The sequence below is a fragment of the Coptis chinensis genome, chromosome 6 (genome assembly GCF_015680905.1).
Source record: "Coptis chinensis isolate HL-2020 chromosome 6, ASM1568090v1, whole genome shotgun sequence".
Lineage (NCBI taxonomy): Eukaryota > Viridiplantae > Streptophyta > Magnoliopsida > Ranunculales > Ranunculaceae > Coptis > Coptis chinensis.
Genome location: NC_141461.1, coordinates 77,793,257 through 77,808,683, shown reverse-complemented (window position 1 = coordinate 77,808,683; position 15,427 = coordinate 77,793,257). Strand labels below are relative to the sequence as shown.

Here is a 15,427-nt window from a genome sequence, read left to right as displayed (position 1 = left end):
AAGTTGTTAGGAATATATAACTTAATTGTACTTACTCTTTACCAATTACCAAACTATACAAACCTTTTGTCTTGTAAGTGTCTTGTAAATCTTAATTAAATCCGAGCCTAGTGTAGATAAACTACACTATGTCCTTAAAATCGAATAAACTCATGTTGGTGCTTGAAGGTTGATGGGAAACTATCTTCCAAGATAGAACGGATTTCCTTCTATAGAAAGCTAGCACTTCAATTATAGAATAATCAATGAACCTGACATAAATATTTGACTAAGAACGGAGGGAGAAGAGAAAGATCGAACTAACGTGTGATCGGTGTCTTTTTTCTCTCCAAATTCATCCACTATTTATAACAAGTGAGTGGTGCCTTTTATCAAAGAAACAACACAAAATGACTCTTGGGAAAAAGTAAGCAACTCTTTGAAAAGTCAACATGTTTAACGAAAGGACACACACCATTTTTAAATATAACACAAAAACATTGAACTAACCTATTTAAAAACTGATGCAAAATGCAAAGTTTTGAAATAATCTAAAAAATAGTTACCTTTTCGCATGATGCATTTGAAACCATGCATTTAAGGTCGCACCTTTTTTCGCATAATGCAATTTGCTTTCAAACAAATGCATCATTTTGAAAAGGTTTTTCTCACATTACGTACTGTTTCAAGAAAAAACCCATTTCATCTTAAGTGGGGTAACTTGAGAGACAAACTACTCATTCATATTTAAATGGATTTGAGTAAATCATTTTTCTAACAAAAGGAAGGCAACAAAGTTCTAACAACCATCTTTATATGAAAAACAAAGGTATTGATGTAACATAAGTTAAAGTTTACTCTTCAAATTTCCCAAATAAAATGTGCATCATACTTTGGTATTTTAAATCCTAAACTACTAACCAAGAATTCAAATACAGATGAGAAGACTAACATTCTTATTAAGTTGCATACAATTAGTATGTGAAAGAGCTTAAGATTTTAGATGAATACATTCCGGAGGAATAGATTGATTGCCATGTTTTCTTGCATTATAAGGCTATACCAAGTACCAACATACAAAACTAAAATATAAAAAGAATTTGAGTAAATGCAATAGGAAAGTGGGCACCAGACACCAAGTCATGGTTTCTTGCTCTCACATAGAAAACTACTTAATAAAAGAATCATGTACACAATTGATATAAAGAATGAAATTAAATTTCTAAGTTGATTTAAACCAATTCACACTTCCAAACTTGAGTTAAAAACTTAGGTTGAAAATCTTGAGTTCATAGCTTGAGTTTAGTAGACCACACACCTAATATTATCTCTTGTTGAAGCAACTGACTTGATCGAGTTTTGAATATATGCGCCAAAGTACCTTAATAGCCATGAGACATCATTAGGTCTTCCATTGAAGGTACTTGAAGTCTCACCACCACCTGTGTAGAATTGCAACATGTTGAAAATAGAAGCAGATCATAAATTGTAGTATAACAATGGTTCTAGGTCTCCACTTGATGACACGCCTAAAGTTCTCAGCAATGCATTAACAATAAGGTTAGCAAATCTATAACCTTATTAAGAACGTAAGGTTAATTAGCAAGCTGGTGTACTGTGTTCTCAAGGGGAGAGTTTCTGCTTCGGCTATTTTGGTAACAAGTAACTACAACACCCTAGATTAGTGGCTATTTCGGCTAGATTAGTAAACAAATTATCACACAAAGGTACCAAAATTTATTACACAATACTTCAATTGTATAACATTGTTTGTTTTTTTCTTCGATAAATTAGCATTATGTTATGTTTCTTTTCTTTAAACTCTTTGATTTCAAGGAATTGGGATACAATATTAGATAATTCGATTCTCCAATATTCATGACTAGAAAATTACTCGTGTCTTCGACGTGATGCCATTTGGACATCCTGTTTTTTATCAACACACTTTCCACATACCCGTTGTATAAGTGTTATATTATTTAAATAAATTTCACCTAAAACAAAAAACAAAATAAATAATAAATAAACAAATAAGAGGTAACTCTTCAAAGTGGCTATAATTAGAGCATCTCTATACGAAAATTTTAATAATTCTTGAAATCTAGCTACCAATTTGAAGAAATTTCGACCCTCAAAGAAGGCTCTAGAGAAACTGCAAATGTAGCAAATAGGAACCCTAGAAATCAACAAATATTATCAAAAGTTCTTAAAGTTGGTGTCATTTTTTTTCCCTGAGGCTGTGTTTACTTCCCTTCGAGTGGTCTTAGTTACCACCGAGTCCTGTCCGCCCACCGGACATTTCTCAGAGCCAGCAGAGAGTAGGCTATCACACCCACATCTTAATTAGTCACTTTCAGTAGCATTGCAAGTAAGGTCATGTGGGGACTCGAACCTGCATCCATCTCCTCCAGTTTTCATCAAGCTTCAGGCGAACTGTACGCAACTACACTGATGGGCAAAAATAAATGTGTCATATATTCGTTACTTAATTAATACTATATATAAAATAGTACTTTAATATTCACCTGACCCTAAACACGTGGAGATGGTATGATTTGATTTTGGGTCGACAACTTCAATTGTCACTCCATATCCGCGTAGGGAAGCTACCTCATTTAGGATGCTAACTTGGGGGATACCGCTAGGAAGGGTCTCGCCTCAGGCCGGGCCTTCTTGGGCTTATGTGAGTTTTTTTTTTTTTTTTTTTTTTTTTTCCGCTAACTACCTGCTTACCCATTCATTAAAACTTAAAAGGAACAATGTTCAGAACTTGCATACACTTTGGAAGAGGCTTATGTGAGTTTTGGGGTTTAATAATTCAAATAGGAAATTGCCTTTAGCTTCTGAAAACTAGAGAATTTTAATTTCTTTTTGGAAACCGACTTTGGTACTCTTATTTTTGTTCAAATTTAGATACACACTTTTTATGTGATCTATAACTTTTCTTCTTCTTAATTGAAGGCGCACCTTAGGCGGCCAGAGTTACATTATCACTCTAGAGAGTAAGATATTGGAGTACGCCTTACACTAATGTTTGTCACTGAATTGTGAGAGAAGACGCCAAAGAAGCCGATGCAAAATAAGATCTGTTTTCTCTGTCCCTTTATTCTTTTCGGTTTTCTACTCAATCATTCCAAGCTCTCGAGTCAATTAAGTCGTTTCGCGTGATGAGCCCAAAACAAAGAGAAGTCTTTATGCTCAAACGCACGTACTCCATTATGCCGAATTTTATGGTACCACCATATCTATTAACTATCTAGGCGTGTGCTTTGCACTTCTAGTGTGTCCACTGTTTAACGCGCAAGAAACAACTTTTACAACAACATTACTACCTCCACTTTGAAAGGATGACGATGAGAGCATATGCAAGATGGAAAACAGCTGCAATGATCCAATGACTACTCACTACCCTACTTGTTCTTTTGACTTCCTCAAGTAGTTTAGATAAAGAGTGAAAGAGACAAATGGACGGGTATTAATCGAGCCAATAAATTCGAGAAGTACGTAGCCATAACCTAACCTCTGTTTTTTTACGATAATGTGCCATAACCTAACCTATATTCTTATGTATATATGCTCTAACATATATAATGATCTTTTCACTAGAATAAATGTTCCGGCCCATATCATTCAAAGTACTTGGATATCGATGTTTCTGCCTTAGAGAGTATCTGGTCCAAAGATGGAATGATCAAATCCAGTGATCGTGATATGTTGACTATAAATATGGATTATAGTTAGTTATCACGATTTACTTCCAATGACTGAAGTCAAAAGCAGCGTTCCTTAGTTGGACGTCTGCGTGACCACCACTGTATCGCGAGGTAGGTAGTGAAAGAAAACTCACTACACCCGACATATTATTTACACAAGCTAGGACACGTCTCGATCGAATTATAAGTGCCATCCAACATACCAATGTGCATGAAATTGAGTGAATGATTATGCTAATACTATGGAATTAGGTGGAGAAAATGACAGACCACTATCCAAATTTTTTCATTACTTTTTTTAACATTATATTCCACATTTGTGTGCCTGGATTTTCTTGACAACATGCAACTCATGCACTTATAAATAGATTTCCCTTACTCTACTACTCTTCAGTGATCTTCAAGAAATTTTGAGCATTCTGGAAGTTATCAATCTTCTCTTGTAACTGCATTTGGGGAGTTTCAAAAAGTGTTGTGCCTTTTGTTCTTTGAAACTTGGTTATTTGAAGTAATTAATCACTGAAATTAGCAAAGATGGCCTTCTATAATTTGCTCAGTTTCTTTCCTTTGGTACTATTTATACTAAGTGGGGCAAGATTTAGTGTACGTGGTTTGAGTATGGGTTACTATGGTATGCGTTGCCCATTTGCTGAAAATATAGTGAAGAATACAGTCAATGATGCCTTGCAAGCGGATCCAACTTTGGCAGCAGGCCTTCTTAGAATGCATTTCCATGATTGTTTTATTGAGGTAACAGAAATTCTTATTGTATGCTTCTGATTGCTTAATTGTGAACCAGAGTAGTGAAAGACACTAACAATTTTTCTTTTCCTATAATGATTTCAATTATAATTGCAGTCATCATCAGTCACATATACCATATTTAGATCCCATCCTACATCTTATTAGTATATACTATATACTATAGACACTCCTTAAACTAGCATCAGTAGAAGTTATTGACGGTACGGTCTAACTATTTGCATATAAACCCGAGTACAAGTTTGTATTCTAAAAGTATTTTCGGACATTCCGAAGTACAGTTTAGAGGGAAATAATTAACGTGCAATTGTAAAAACCATCGCAAACATATTGGTTTAGTTAGTAAGAGCTGAGACTTGAGACAGCCAACTGGTTAGTGGCTACCCTTGTTGCGCATCCAGCTGCCCAACAACACGTCTGTACTAGCTGTCCATGCACGACCAAGGGTGTGAGGTGTGCAGCCGGTTTTCAAATTCAAGATAGCAATTTCTTAGAGACATTTTTTTTTGGTTATTTTTCCGCACCTTCAGTTCGATCTGAATTTGTGAAATATTAGATGTGAATCAATTCAAATATATCAGATTATTAGCCTAATTAGTATTATTAGCTACTAGATTAAAATCAGCTTGAAAAACCAGGATGATTAACCATCTGACAACGGATCGAGTCCGCTTGCAAAAGAATGGAATGCAAATAATACATCTTCCAGCTCCTCTTAAAACCAGGAAGGGGCCATGGAAGATCAACAAACCAACTCGGAAATAAAGGGTCAGATCTCTAATCAAATCGATCTGACAAAAAATTAACTGGCTGCTGTTAGGCCTTGCGAGGCCACTGGCAGGTCGTAATCTGTTGTATGTTATTACTGCTCTCGATTGGGTAATGCTTTGAACAATCTTTGACTGCTCGGCTACATGAGCTTGGGTTAAGGAGCATGCCTTTGCCTAGTTGCCTACACAATCTTATAAGACGTGTTAATGATTGATAACTTTTACTTGATACATATTTTGATCTATAGGGATGCGATGGATCAGTTCTGCTCGACTCGACAAAGGATAACAAAGCAGAAAAAGACTCCCCAGCTAACTTGAGCCTGCGTGGATATGAAATTATTGATGACGCCAAGGAGCAAATTGAGAAGCAATGTCCAGGAGTTGTTTCATGTGCTGATATTCTTGCAATGGCTGCCAGAGATGCAGTATTTTGGGTAGGTCAACATACTCGTCCATCTTCACCTTAAATGTTTATCATACGACCAGAAATGGTCTCATATGTCTAAAGCCTGTAAATACCTTCACGCCGCCAATACATGATCAGAGTTTTACATTACCCTCAAGCACATAATGTTAGAAAATACAAGGAAAACATTCGTTGAGTTAACTAGATAAGCATTTCAAACATGTGACTTAAAAACACTAATTAATCCTCAATACCATAACTATCTTCTTCGTCGTGGGGTTCCTTATTGTTTCAGGCTGGAGGCCCTGTATATGGCATTCCCAAAGGAAGAAAAGATGGCACAAGGTCTAAAATAGAAGATACAAGAAACCTGCCTCCACCCTTCTTTAATAGCTCAGAGCTCATCACTATGTTTGGTCAGCATGGTTTCAGCGTTCAAGAAATGGTGGTTTTATCTGGTATATATATTCTCCGCCTCAAACATATCCTTGAAATGGAAATAGGGAATGACTAGAGATGCTCTTACAATTTGATAAAACCAATAGTCCTCAATCGAACATGAATATCTGTATGGCCTTTCGTACACAAAAATATAAAACCAGAGTAAGAATAGGTAGTGAAGTAAACCAACTCTACTGTACTAGAATACAAGGCTTACTATTTTCTTTTACTTGTTCATAGGCGGGCATACACTAGGAGTCGCAAGGTGTTCTTCTTTTAAAAACAGGCTTAGTAAATTCGATTCTACACGTGATGTTGATCCAACTCTTGATTCAGACATTGCTACAAAGTTAATAAAAACTTGCAACGCGGGAGACAATGCAGAGGCACCATTTGACGAAACAAGGAACTCATTCGACAATTCATATTTTAATGCACTCCAGAGTAAAGCAGGATTACTGAGTTCAGATCAAACATTGTTTACAAGCCCTAGAACCAGAAACATTGTGAACGGCTATGCAATGAATCAAGCAAGGTTCTTCTTTGATTTTCAGCAGGCAATGGTGAAAATGGGTTTGCTTGATGTTAAAGAAGGTAAAAAAGGAGAAGTGAGGTTAAACTGTCGTCAAATCAATTAATATACATAAAGGTCTTTATGCTACTAGAGCTAGGTTTTCTTGGAGCGAGATATTTGTACCCCTGCTTCAGAGTCAATTTAAGCACTGTAATATGTTCAATCATATTTGATAAAAAAATGTAGCTAAGCATTCAATACCACGCCATGAAATGCAAAAGTCGCAAGAACATGTATCAAAAAAGACTACACAATGTTTCCTTATTGATGTTATATAATGATTCCCACAGAATACCCCTCGCCATCCTAGTTGCACAAAGAAGCATCAATCCTACTTTGATGCTTTTGAGTTTAAAAACTAAAAACTAGGTTTCGCATAAATGCATATTTGCATATTTGCTTGCACTCAAATGACATCCTCCTTCCTCCTTATCCTCCTCCTTTTTCACCCCCTAGACTCCAAAAGTTATTTAAAATATGTGATAGCCTCTATTAGGCTATTAGCTGTACGCCTGGACCTAAGATCTTTCCTAAAATCACCTACAATAAAATTTCTAAACAGCATCGAAGGTAGTCATGTTAAGGGGGAATGGACGGCCCAAAATGTACAAGATACAAATAATGATTTTGAAATATGCTTTAGCATTTATACAGGGAGCTCTTAGTTAAAGACTTTCACTTTATTATGTCACTATACCTTATAATCACATTCTATTTCAATGTACAAATTATATACACCTAAGACAAAAGAAACGAATTACAAGTTGTAGTTTACACAAATCAGAAGACATTGGTGCCACAACGCTGTTTCAAGTTTGTTGACGTGCTCGAGCTGAAAAACCAGCAAACCAAGCGACCCTCATAAGCTGCACGCCAAGTATCAGCACCCACCATGACACCAGCCCTCTTATAGTCTCCACAATCCACATGGGTGCGCCAATTTCTGCACTCAACTTCAAACCTCTCAACAGTTGCAAAACTCTGTAAGCTTCATACACAACTGGGGTCATCAACCACACAGGAGACTGCCAGTACCATGTTAGCATCTCTGTTAACATCTGTATAGATAAAAGCAGAAGGTATGGCCCAAGCAGTACGCCAAATGACATGAGAGGTAACTGTGTTTGGAGCAAGCCTTTCTGGGATGCAAAGAGCATCCCAAGGGGAATGAGACATCCCGTCACACTTGCAACCATGTTCCAGAACTTGTAACTAAGAGGAGCTTGGCTGGTCAAGGTCTGGCTCGCGTTCTTTGGTCTAGCACAAGCATCAGCCATGAGGAGAAATAAGGTGGCACCGATGTTGAAAATACAGTCTAGGCCCACCAAAGAAAGCAAGCTTGCTGTATTGGCACCAAGAAATACAGATGACAAAGGCAACCATAATGTGGGTACTATTCCTGTCACCAATAAAATAGAAGGACCCAGAAGCCACATTGGCCATTTAAGTGGCTGTGACTGCAGGGATGCTTGTTCTTTTGTACCCTCTACTTTATTAGATACCATAGTTTCAGTTGGCATCTCCGCATTCATGGTTTCAAAAATGTTGGCACCTTTTTGCAGAAAGTTTCCATCATCATCACCATCTTCACTAGGAGCATAGGTTGTAGGAGAAGGTTCCCAAGAAGATAACTTGGTACAAAAAATTGGAGGATGTTTGAGTTGAAAACAAGGTAGGGTGAAAGAATGCAGAGGCCTCATAACTTTCCATGACCCCAGGCTGCGGGAACATATGCTAGGAGTAGCAGTTATTACCGCTGTTGGAAAGGTAGATAAAGACATTGCCTGACTCATACTAAAACCTTCAGTAGCACCTACTGCATGTTGTGTAGCTCATAATCTAAGACCAAAGTTGGGAAACAAAGAAGATCAAAAGGGGCATAATGCTCAACATGAAAAGCACTAGTACGAAATATCAAAAGTTGAATGAGTAAAAAAATAATCAGCGCAGGTGCCGACTAACAAAGTCGGTAAAACCTTTGGGTGATGATACCAGAGGTCTGGGGCTCAAACCCCGCTAGCATCAAAGAGTTACTAATCTCATTTAAAAACAGGTTTACCAATAAAAAATAAAAAAATAAAAAAATAATCAGCAACAAATAATAATAACACAAAAGCAATAGAAACAAGTCTGTAACAGCTATTTCTTTTTCTTCTACACCACTCTTATATAGACTAGGATAAGGTTTTTCTTGGCTAAAGCAAATCTACTAACTCCTACTAAAGTGTTAAGAGCTGCCATTTACTTTGACGAAAGTTTTGAAGCCATTGGTAGTAGAATATAATCAGCATATATGCATAGTTTAGTTTAGCAAATATAAGATAACAGTTATCCAGTTATGCAATTAGGTTCACTTCCAGATACTACTCTATTTCAACCATTCCCTTTCATAAGATTTCTTGGTTAGAACAAATTTCAGACTTCAAGTATTTTTCTACTATTAGAATATTCTTGGTGCTGGGATACCTCATTATAGGAATCTAATGTACTCTGGTGCTAGTACATAATAAATTGATACAGGCAAGCTGCCAATGCTTAAAATAAATAACTTCCTTTGCCAAGTACACAACCATTAACCAAAGATTGTTCAGTTTGGAGTAACCAAGATTTCACAGGCTCTAGTTCTTTAAATATTATTGCATCACAAATCATATAACCCTTAACCCATTAAGGTGACCACTTTTAATACATGGACTCCATAACTCCAATGGTAGAATACAGTTCCATATCCCTTGATTATACCATAGACCAAAATATCGCCGATATATCCGATATATCACCGATCTATATCGGTATTTTGGTACACTAACATCGATATTTCCGATATATATCCACCGAATATAGAATCCTTTTTTTCCCGATATATATCAGAATTTCCGATATATCCGATATAAATTGTTGACTTTGACCGATATTGTTGACTTTGACCAAATATTGTTGACGTTGATCGATATATTGTCGATATTTCTGATATAATCGATGATATTTACGATATATCGACATACAAAACAAAATTTTGACTGGTCACAAAAAAAATAGATATATCCAATATTTCCGATATATATCGGTTTTTGGGTACACCGATATATTCATCGATATCGATATTTTGGTTCTTGGATTATACACCATCTGTAAATTTAATCATCACAGCCAAACTACTTATAACAAAAGATAATAATTCAAAACAAATAATACTTATAACTGAGATCTTCCATTCATCATGATCCTTTTTATCGGTAAAATAGATGTACTTAATGAAAATATAGGATGAGATATGCCATTAGAAGGCACGTAAAATAAGAAAACAACAGAACAACAAAGAAACCAAAACAGCTACAACTAAAACAAGGTGAACTTCAACAGCCTAAAAAAAGGATCACATACTGACTTCTATTAGAATACAACAACTAACAATCTAACATCCCCAACAAAATCATAACCCATGAGCAAAGCAAACTCTCTTGGGGTTAGGTTTTGGGGATGGGGGCCTAAAATTCATTTGACAGTCCGTCATTCCTTCTTCTTCATCGCAGTCTTTCTCACACCCGCTCCTCACCCTCTGTCCCCTTCTCTTCTTCCTTACAGCACTTGCTTCTAATTCCCCCTACCAAACCCATTACATCTCGCCAACACAATCTACACATTTGATTTGAGACAATAGGTTGGGCTCGGCCTGTTTCTTCGCCATTTTTCAATATAATTACACCTAGTGCAGTGCAGTATACTAGTCCTTCCAATAAAATTTGGTCTTAGTTTTACCATAAACAATTTATTTCTCCACATAATCATGGAATCCTAACAATACAAAATCAACCAAACAAATGGATTGAAAGTTATTATCTACTAAAGACATCAAATTCAACCTTGAAATTACAGACATATTCAATCAAGAAACTAGATTAATATATAAACATGAGATTTGGTTAGAAGTAATTACCAGTTTCCAAAGATAATTGCTGAATCCAGCGTTTACAAAAATCAAGTAATCAATCTTTCATATAGGTCCAGAACTTCTGTGAGTCCAGATCCGGCCCAACTACGATTCTGCCAGCACCATGTCCAAGCCCATCGAAAGTCCAAATGTGCCCAACTGCGTTTCGGGCCTGGGCCTGGGCCTTGACTCATGGTGGGCCTAAGTCCAATTGTGAGTTTGTGCAATATAATAATCTCATCACTGACCCCTCACTATTTTTTAGCAGAAATTATTAATGAAAATGTCTTCTTGAGCCGAAATTATAAGTAAAGATTGATGACGTTCAATCCGATTTTCTTTAAATTTGAAATTAAAATTTAGGATAGACTTAAGGCGAAATTACTATTGAGGAAGCTCTAGCTCGACCATTGGGGAAAATCAAATTTTTGGTAGTTATCTTGGGGATTTTGATATTGATAGCTCAAAGATTTGCAAGCAGGAATACCAAGTTTGCAGGGAGGCACCTAAAAGACCGCTTTGCTCCAAAATGCTTAGCAGCAAATTGTCTCTTTTGGAATCGAAAGTAGAAACACTAAGGGTAAAAACATATCGACACAAACTACACAGGAGATTTTTTGGGACAATACTCACTAGGTTGAGACAAGGAACGTACACCTTCCCAAGCTACTTTGAAGTTCTCCACCATTATGTTATGGATTTTGATGTTGTAAAGCCTGGCTTTCCAACATATCAATCCTTCTTGACTATATCTAAGATTGAATATTTACCAGGCGTTGCATTTGTTTCATTGCGTTTATAGTCTAGTGCTTCACATTTTGCCCTCGAGCTACTCATTAGTCAGTACGGGGAAGGAACATGTTCGCCCCAATCTTTACCTTTTTTCCCTTCTCTTTTCATTTCATACGAGGAATCCCTAAGATACCAACAGAAAGGTGGTTAGTTCATTCCACATTAGAGTTAATTAAGTCCACCACTTAATTTAATAAATATTCTAAATATATACTTTTTCAACCATCATTCAATGTTAGTACCTAATTTTCCTTTTACACTTCGCATTTCTACAAGTACCTTGCACATCTTATTGCAAAAAACACTTCTCACATAGAATTTCTAGTATCAATTTACTTATTGTAATGGCTGATCATTTGGATCTTGGAGGATACATAGATAATAATAGTGAAATTGAGTTAGTAGTAGGAGACAACGAAGGTCATCATAATGTTGTTGTTATTGCACGTACAGGAGGGGGATTGCAAGGTGATCAACACCTTATTGTTCATGAAGACGTGATGGAGCCAGATAACTCTGGAAGGCTAAGAGAAATCGTTCACCGAAACCAGCTTAGACCTCGACGTCCTACTGCTATACTAGCAGCATACCGCTATTATAGAATGCATCAAATGGTTGAAGTTTTACATGTTAATGCATGTTGGGAAGACACCATTGAGGGTCAGGCGCACGGGCAATTTTGTGTTTGCAACAACCATATATGGTGTTAATTATTATGATATTTCTAACATTCGTCCCCGTTTAGTGCTCGCTAATGGTGTTTGGGGTTGCGGTATTTACACCCCACTTTATGGGATTGGCACCCCTTTGACCAATTCTAAAATATTGGCACCCCTCCATTAATCATATAAAAAATCACCCACGGAAAGAAGTTGCCACGAAAAGGTAATGTCTACAACAAGGAGTTGCTGTGAGATGACAAATCTATGGAATGTTGTTGTCGTGAGTTTTTTTGTTTTTTTTGTTTTAAACATTTTTTTGATAGCCACCGCAAAAAAAAATCAGTTGGTGTGAGATAGTTGTGTTCATCAAAATGGAGTTTTTGTTTGTATTAATTACCAAAACTCTTTTTTATCAACTTGATCACAAGTTTTTATTAGAATGTATGAAAAAATTGCTACAAAATAGCAAAATTTTGCCTCGATTGTACATTTTTTTTTTCGTGGATTTGGTGTTGTTCTTGGAGCGTATGAAGAAGCTCTAAAGAAGAAAATGAGGTATTTGTATGTTGTATGTGTTCAAAATTTGAAGTGAGGAAAAAAAAAAAAAAAAAAAACAACAACAACAAAAAACAAAAAAAAAAAAAAACAAAAAAAATCATTCGCAGCAATTGCAAAGTACGTCGTATTTTTACTTGACTTTTATTGTAAGTTGTATGTCCGCGAACTTTAGCCAAAATTCAATGTATCTTTAGATCTTTATCTCTTTCTCCTAATTTCAAACTTTCATTGTTCCATTACTAAATTCTGCGGAAATCGTCATAAATTTCAATTAAATTTTTTTCAACAGTCTGACTTGACAATTAATTTTTTTTTTCTATCATACCTACTTCCTCTCAGCTAGGTTTATGTTGCCTACTTGTTCAAAAAGATCATTCGTGTTCCTGGAAAACATTTTAAGCTTAATGTTGTTATATAAATTAATATTAGCCTAGTTTATATGATTTTAGAAAAGTATAAATTGGTCAAGAAGCTGAAGTAATCAAGTTAAAGAAAATACCAAAGAAATTGATATAGACATTATAGTTAGAAACATTGCTAATGTGAAAATCTATACTCATCTTAAGCATTTTACTTGCATCTTATTCATTGTTTTGTGGTAAGTGCGCAAAAAACAAAAACAAATAAACGTGACTAGGGCTATAAAAGTACAGATCACCTAGAGTAGGAACTTGAGTGGTGTCATGACAAAAATCATTACATAATACTCAAGCAAAATTCAATGCACGAGTATATATATATATATAGTCCGAATCTTAGAAGTACATACTTATTTTAAGTACGTACTTAAGTTAAAATAAGTACGTAAGTACAACTTCACCTAGAAAATAAATTCAAACCTAATGTTTTGTGGATATCATCTACTCACTATAAACATATCTCTACAAATTTCAACTCGTTTGGAAATCTCTAACATAGGCAAAAGATGATTGCAAAAACACTATTTTCTGGACCGTTAGATTTTTTTTTAAAAGATGACAATAATTTTTATCTAGGTTAGAGGCTTCCAAATGAGAAATGAGCTGAAATTTTGTAGAGATTGTCTTTATTGTGAGTAGATGATATCCACAAAAAATTGGGTTTGAATTCATTTTCTAGGTGAAATTTTATTTAGGTACTTATTTTAACTTAAAATAAGTATGTACTTCTAAGATCGGGACTGTATATATATATATATATATAGTATTAGCTAGAATGTTTAGTTCTTCACCGTTCTTATATATATATATAGGTTTTGTAGTTCCAAATCTATATTTAACATGGTGTACTTACAATTATGCTAATTGGCAAAGGTTATTAGGTTAGACCATCAAAACTCCTGAACGGTGAAGAACTAAACATTCTTGCTAATACTAATATTAAACCATTAGGCATTAGTGATTTAGTAGTAATTCAACTTAAGCACTTTTGTCCTCATCAAGCACTTGAGTAGTTACTAGAGGTTTCAGGTCGTAAGTGTCATGAGATATATCCTTCTAGGCCTTGTAGATACAACAACTTATCAAAAATCATGTTCGTGTTTTTTAAGACAAAGGTTATGGAGGATTAACCAGTCCCACGTTTCCCATATATTCCCATCTCGATTGTACTGCATAATATCTAGAGTCTGAATCAAGCAATTAAATTGTTGTAGTTAATCCCAAACTTGCACATAACGCCATACTCTTGCAATTTTCTATATCTTTTCTCAAAACACGTAGACAGTTCCAAACTCTAGTCTGGAACAAGAAATTACAACTTTTCCTGACAAACTTGCACCTAGATGCACCTTTGGTAGCAGCTACTCTTACCTAGCCTATAAATAAAAGGAGTTCTTTGGACACGAGATCATAAGCCTGGTGGTTGAACACGTCTCTTTCTTTAGTAGCACACAAACTTCTTTTAACGGGACTCTTCTCTGCCAAACCGTGTTTTTGGATAACTCCCCATACACCATCACCACATAGCAGAACTAGGGAACAGTGGTGTAGATTTTCATATTTTCAAGTGCTATTGCACTTTTAAGCAAACATATGCATGGCAAGCTCAATTTCATTTTTATGAACTCCAAGTCCATATATGTCAACTTCCTTGAAGTTACAATAAGAGCTTCCTGGTGTCATCCTTATTTCACTCAACTCTTCAGTTTGTGTATTTTCCACACATAACTGCAATCAAGTGGTACATTTTAGTTAGTTCCACGTATTCTAATAAGATCACAAGGAAATTGCACACAACATGGTCGATCAAAAACTTAGTAACTATATATATATATATAGGAAACAAATTTCACACAGGTGCTTGCATCAAAAGTAATGAATGAAGAAAACTTACATCTATCTCCAACTTCTGTAACAAAGGACAAGCTTCCAAAAGAGAAGTTAATTCAAGAAGACTTTGTGTACTATATGTCTATATATATATCTTTATATGAAACACGAATCACTTCAGATTAGTGAATGTAGGTAACTTTGTAGGCAGAACGCTCTGAAAAATCAACAGAGTTGGACAAGAATTAATTGAAAAATAAAAATTAAATAGTCAATAACAAATATATAACAATATATACGATGAGCAATTTGTTGACCTTCCTGGGGTGTCTACTCAAAAACAATGTCTCAAGTTGAGGGGCATTACCTGCAACATCATTATGGTTAAAAACTTAGAACTAATTACCAGTTTCCAAAGGTAATTGCTGAACCTAGCATTTACAAAAACTAGCTTCCTGGCACGTGGCATAGACGTGTGAGGTCAGCCGGGCAGAACAAAAAGTTAAAATTCGGTCAGTGGCATTATGGCAAATTATTGTAAAACCGAGGGCAGTGTCTTAATTTTGGTTAGCTGGTTTCGGCAGGGC

General features: G+C 35.6%; 2 protein-coding genes across 2 annotated transcripts; one reads left to right on the top strand and one right to left on the bottom strand.

Annotated features, from left to right (window-relative positions):
• Positions 1 to 3,602: 3,602 nt before the first annotated feature.
• On the top strand, positions 3,603 to 6,851 carry LOC147494608 (Peroxidase superfamily protein). The gene is made up of 4 exons (XM_086569109.1): positions 3,603 to 4,442; positions 5,473 to 5,661; positions 5,929 to 6,091; positions 6,315 to 6,851. Exons 1-4 carry the CDS (start codon positions 4,227 to 4,229, stop codon positions 6,710 to 6,712), a joined length of 966 nt encoding a protein of 321 aa, XP_086425235.1. The 5' UTR covers positions 3,603 to 4,226; the 3' UTR covers positions 6,713 to 6,851.
• Positions 6,852 to 7,309: 458 nt separating this feature from the next.
• On the bottom strand, positions 7,310 to 10,707 carry LOC147494607 (cytochrome P450 family protein). Its single transcript, XM_086569108.1, has 2 exons — positions 10,586 to 10,707; positions 7,310 to 8,487 (listed from the first exon to the last, which is right to left on the bottom strand). Exon 2 carries the CDS (start codon positions 8,439 to 8,441, stop codon positions 7,458 to 7,460), a length of 984 nt encoding a protein of 327 aa, XP_086425234.1. The 5' UTR covers positions 8,442 to 8,487; positions 10,586 to 10,707; the 3' UTR covers positions 7,310 to 7,457.
• Between the last annotated feature and the right edge of the window lie 4,720 nt (positions 10,708 to 15,427).

Bases quoted from the DNA above. Each gene is read 5' to 3' on its own strand.
- LOC147494608 (XM_086569109.1), top strand. From the start codon at position 4,227: ATGGCCTTCTATAATTTGCTCAGTTTCTTTCCTTTGGTACTATTTATA. The intron at 5,662-5,928 runs GTAGGTCAACAT...TTATTGTTTCAG, and splicing joins CCAGAGATGCAGTATTTTGG to GCTGGAGGCCCTGTATATGG. The intron at 6,092-6,314 runs GTATATATATTC...ACTTGTTCATAG, and splicing joins AGAAATGGTGGTTTTATCTG to GCGGGCATACACTAGGAGTC.
- LOC147494607 (XM_086569108.1), bottom strand. From the start codon at position 8,441: ATGAGTCAGGCAATGTCTTTATCTACCTTTCCAACAGCGGTAATAACT.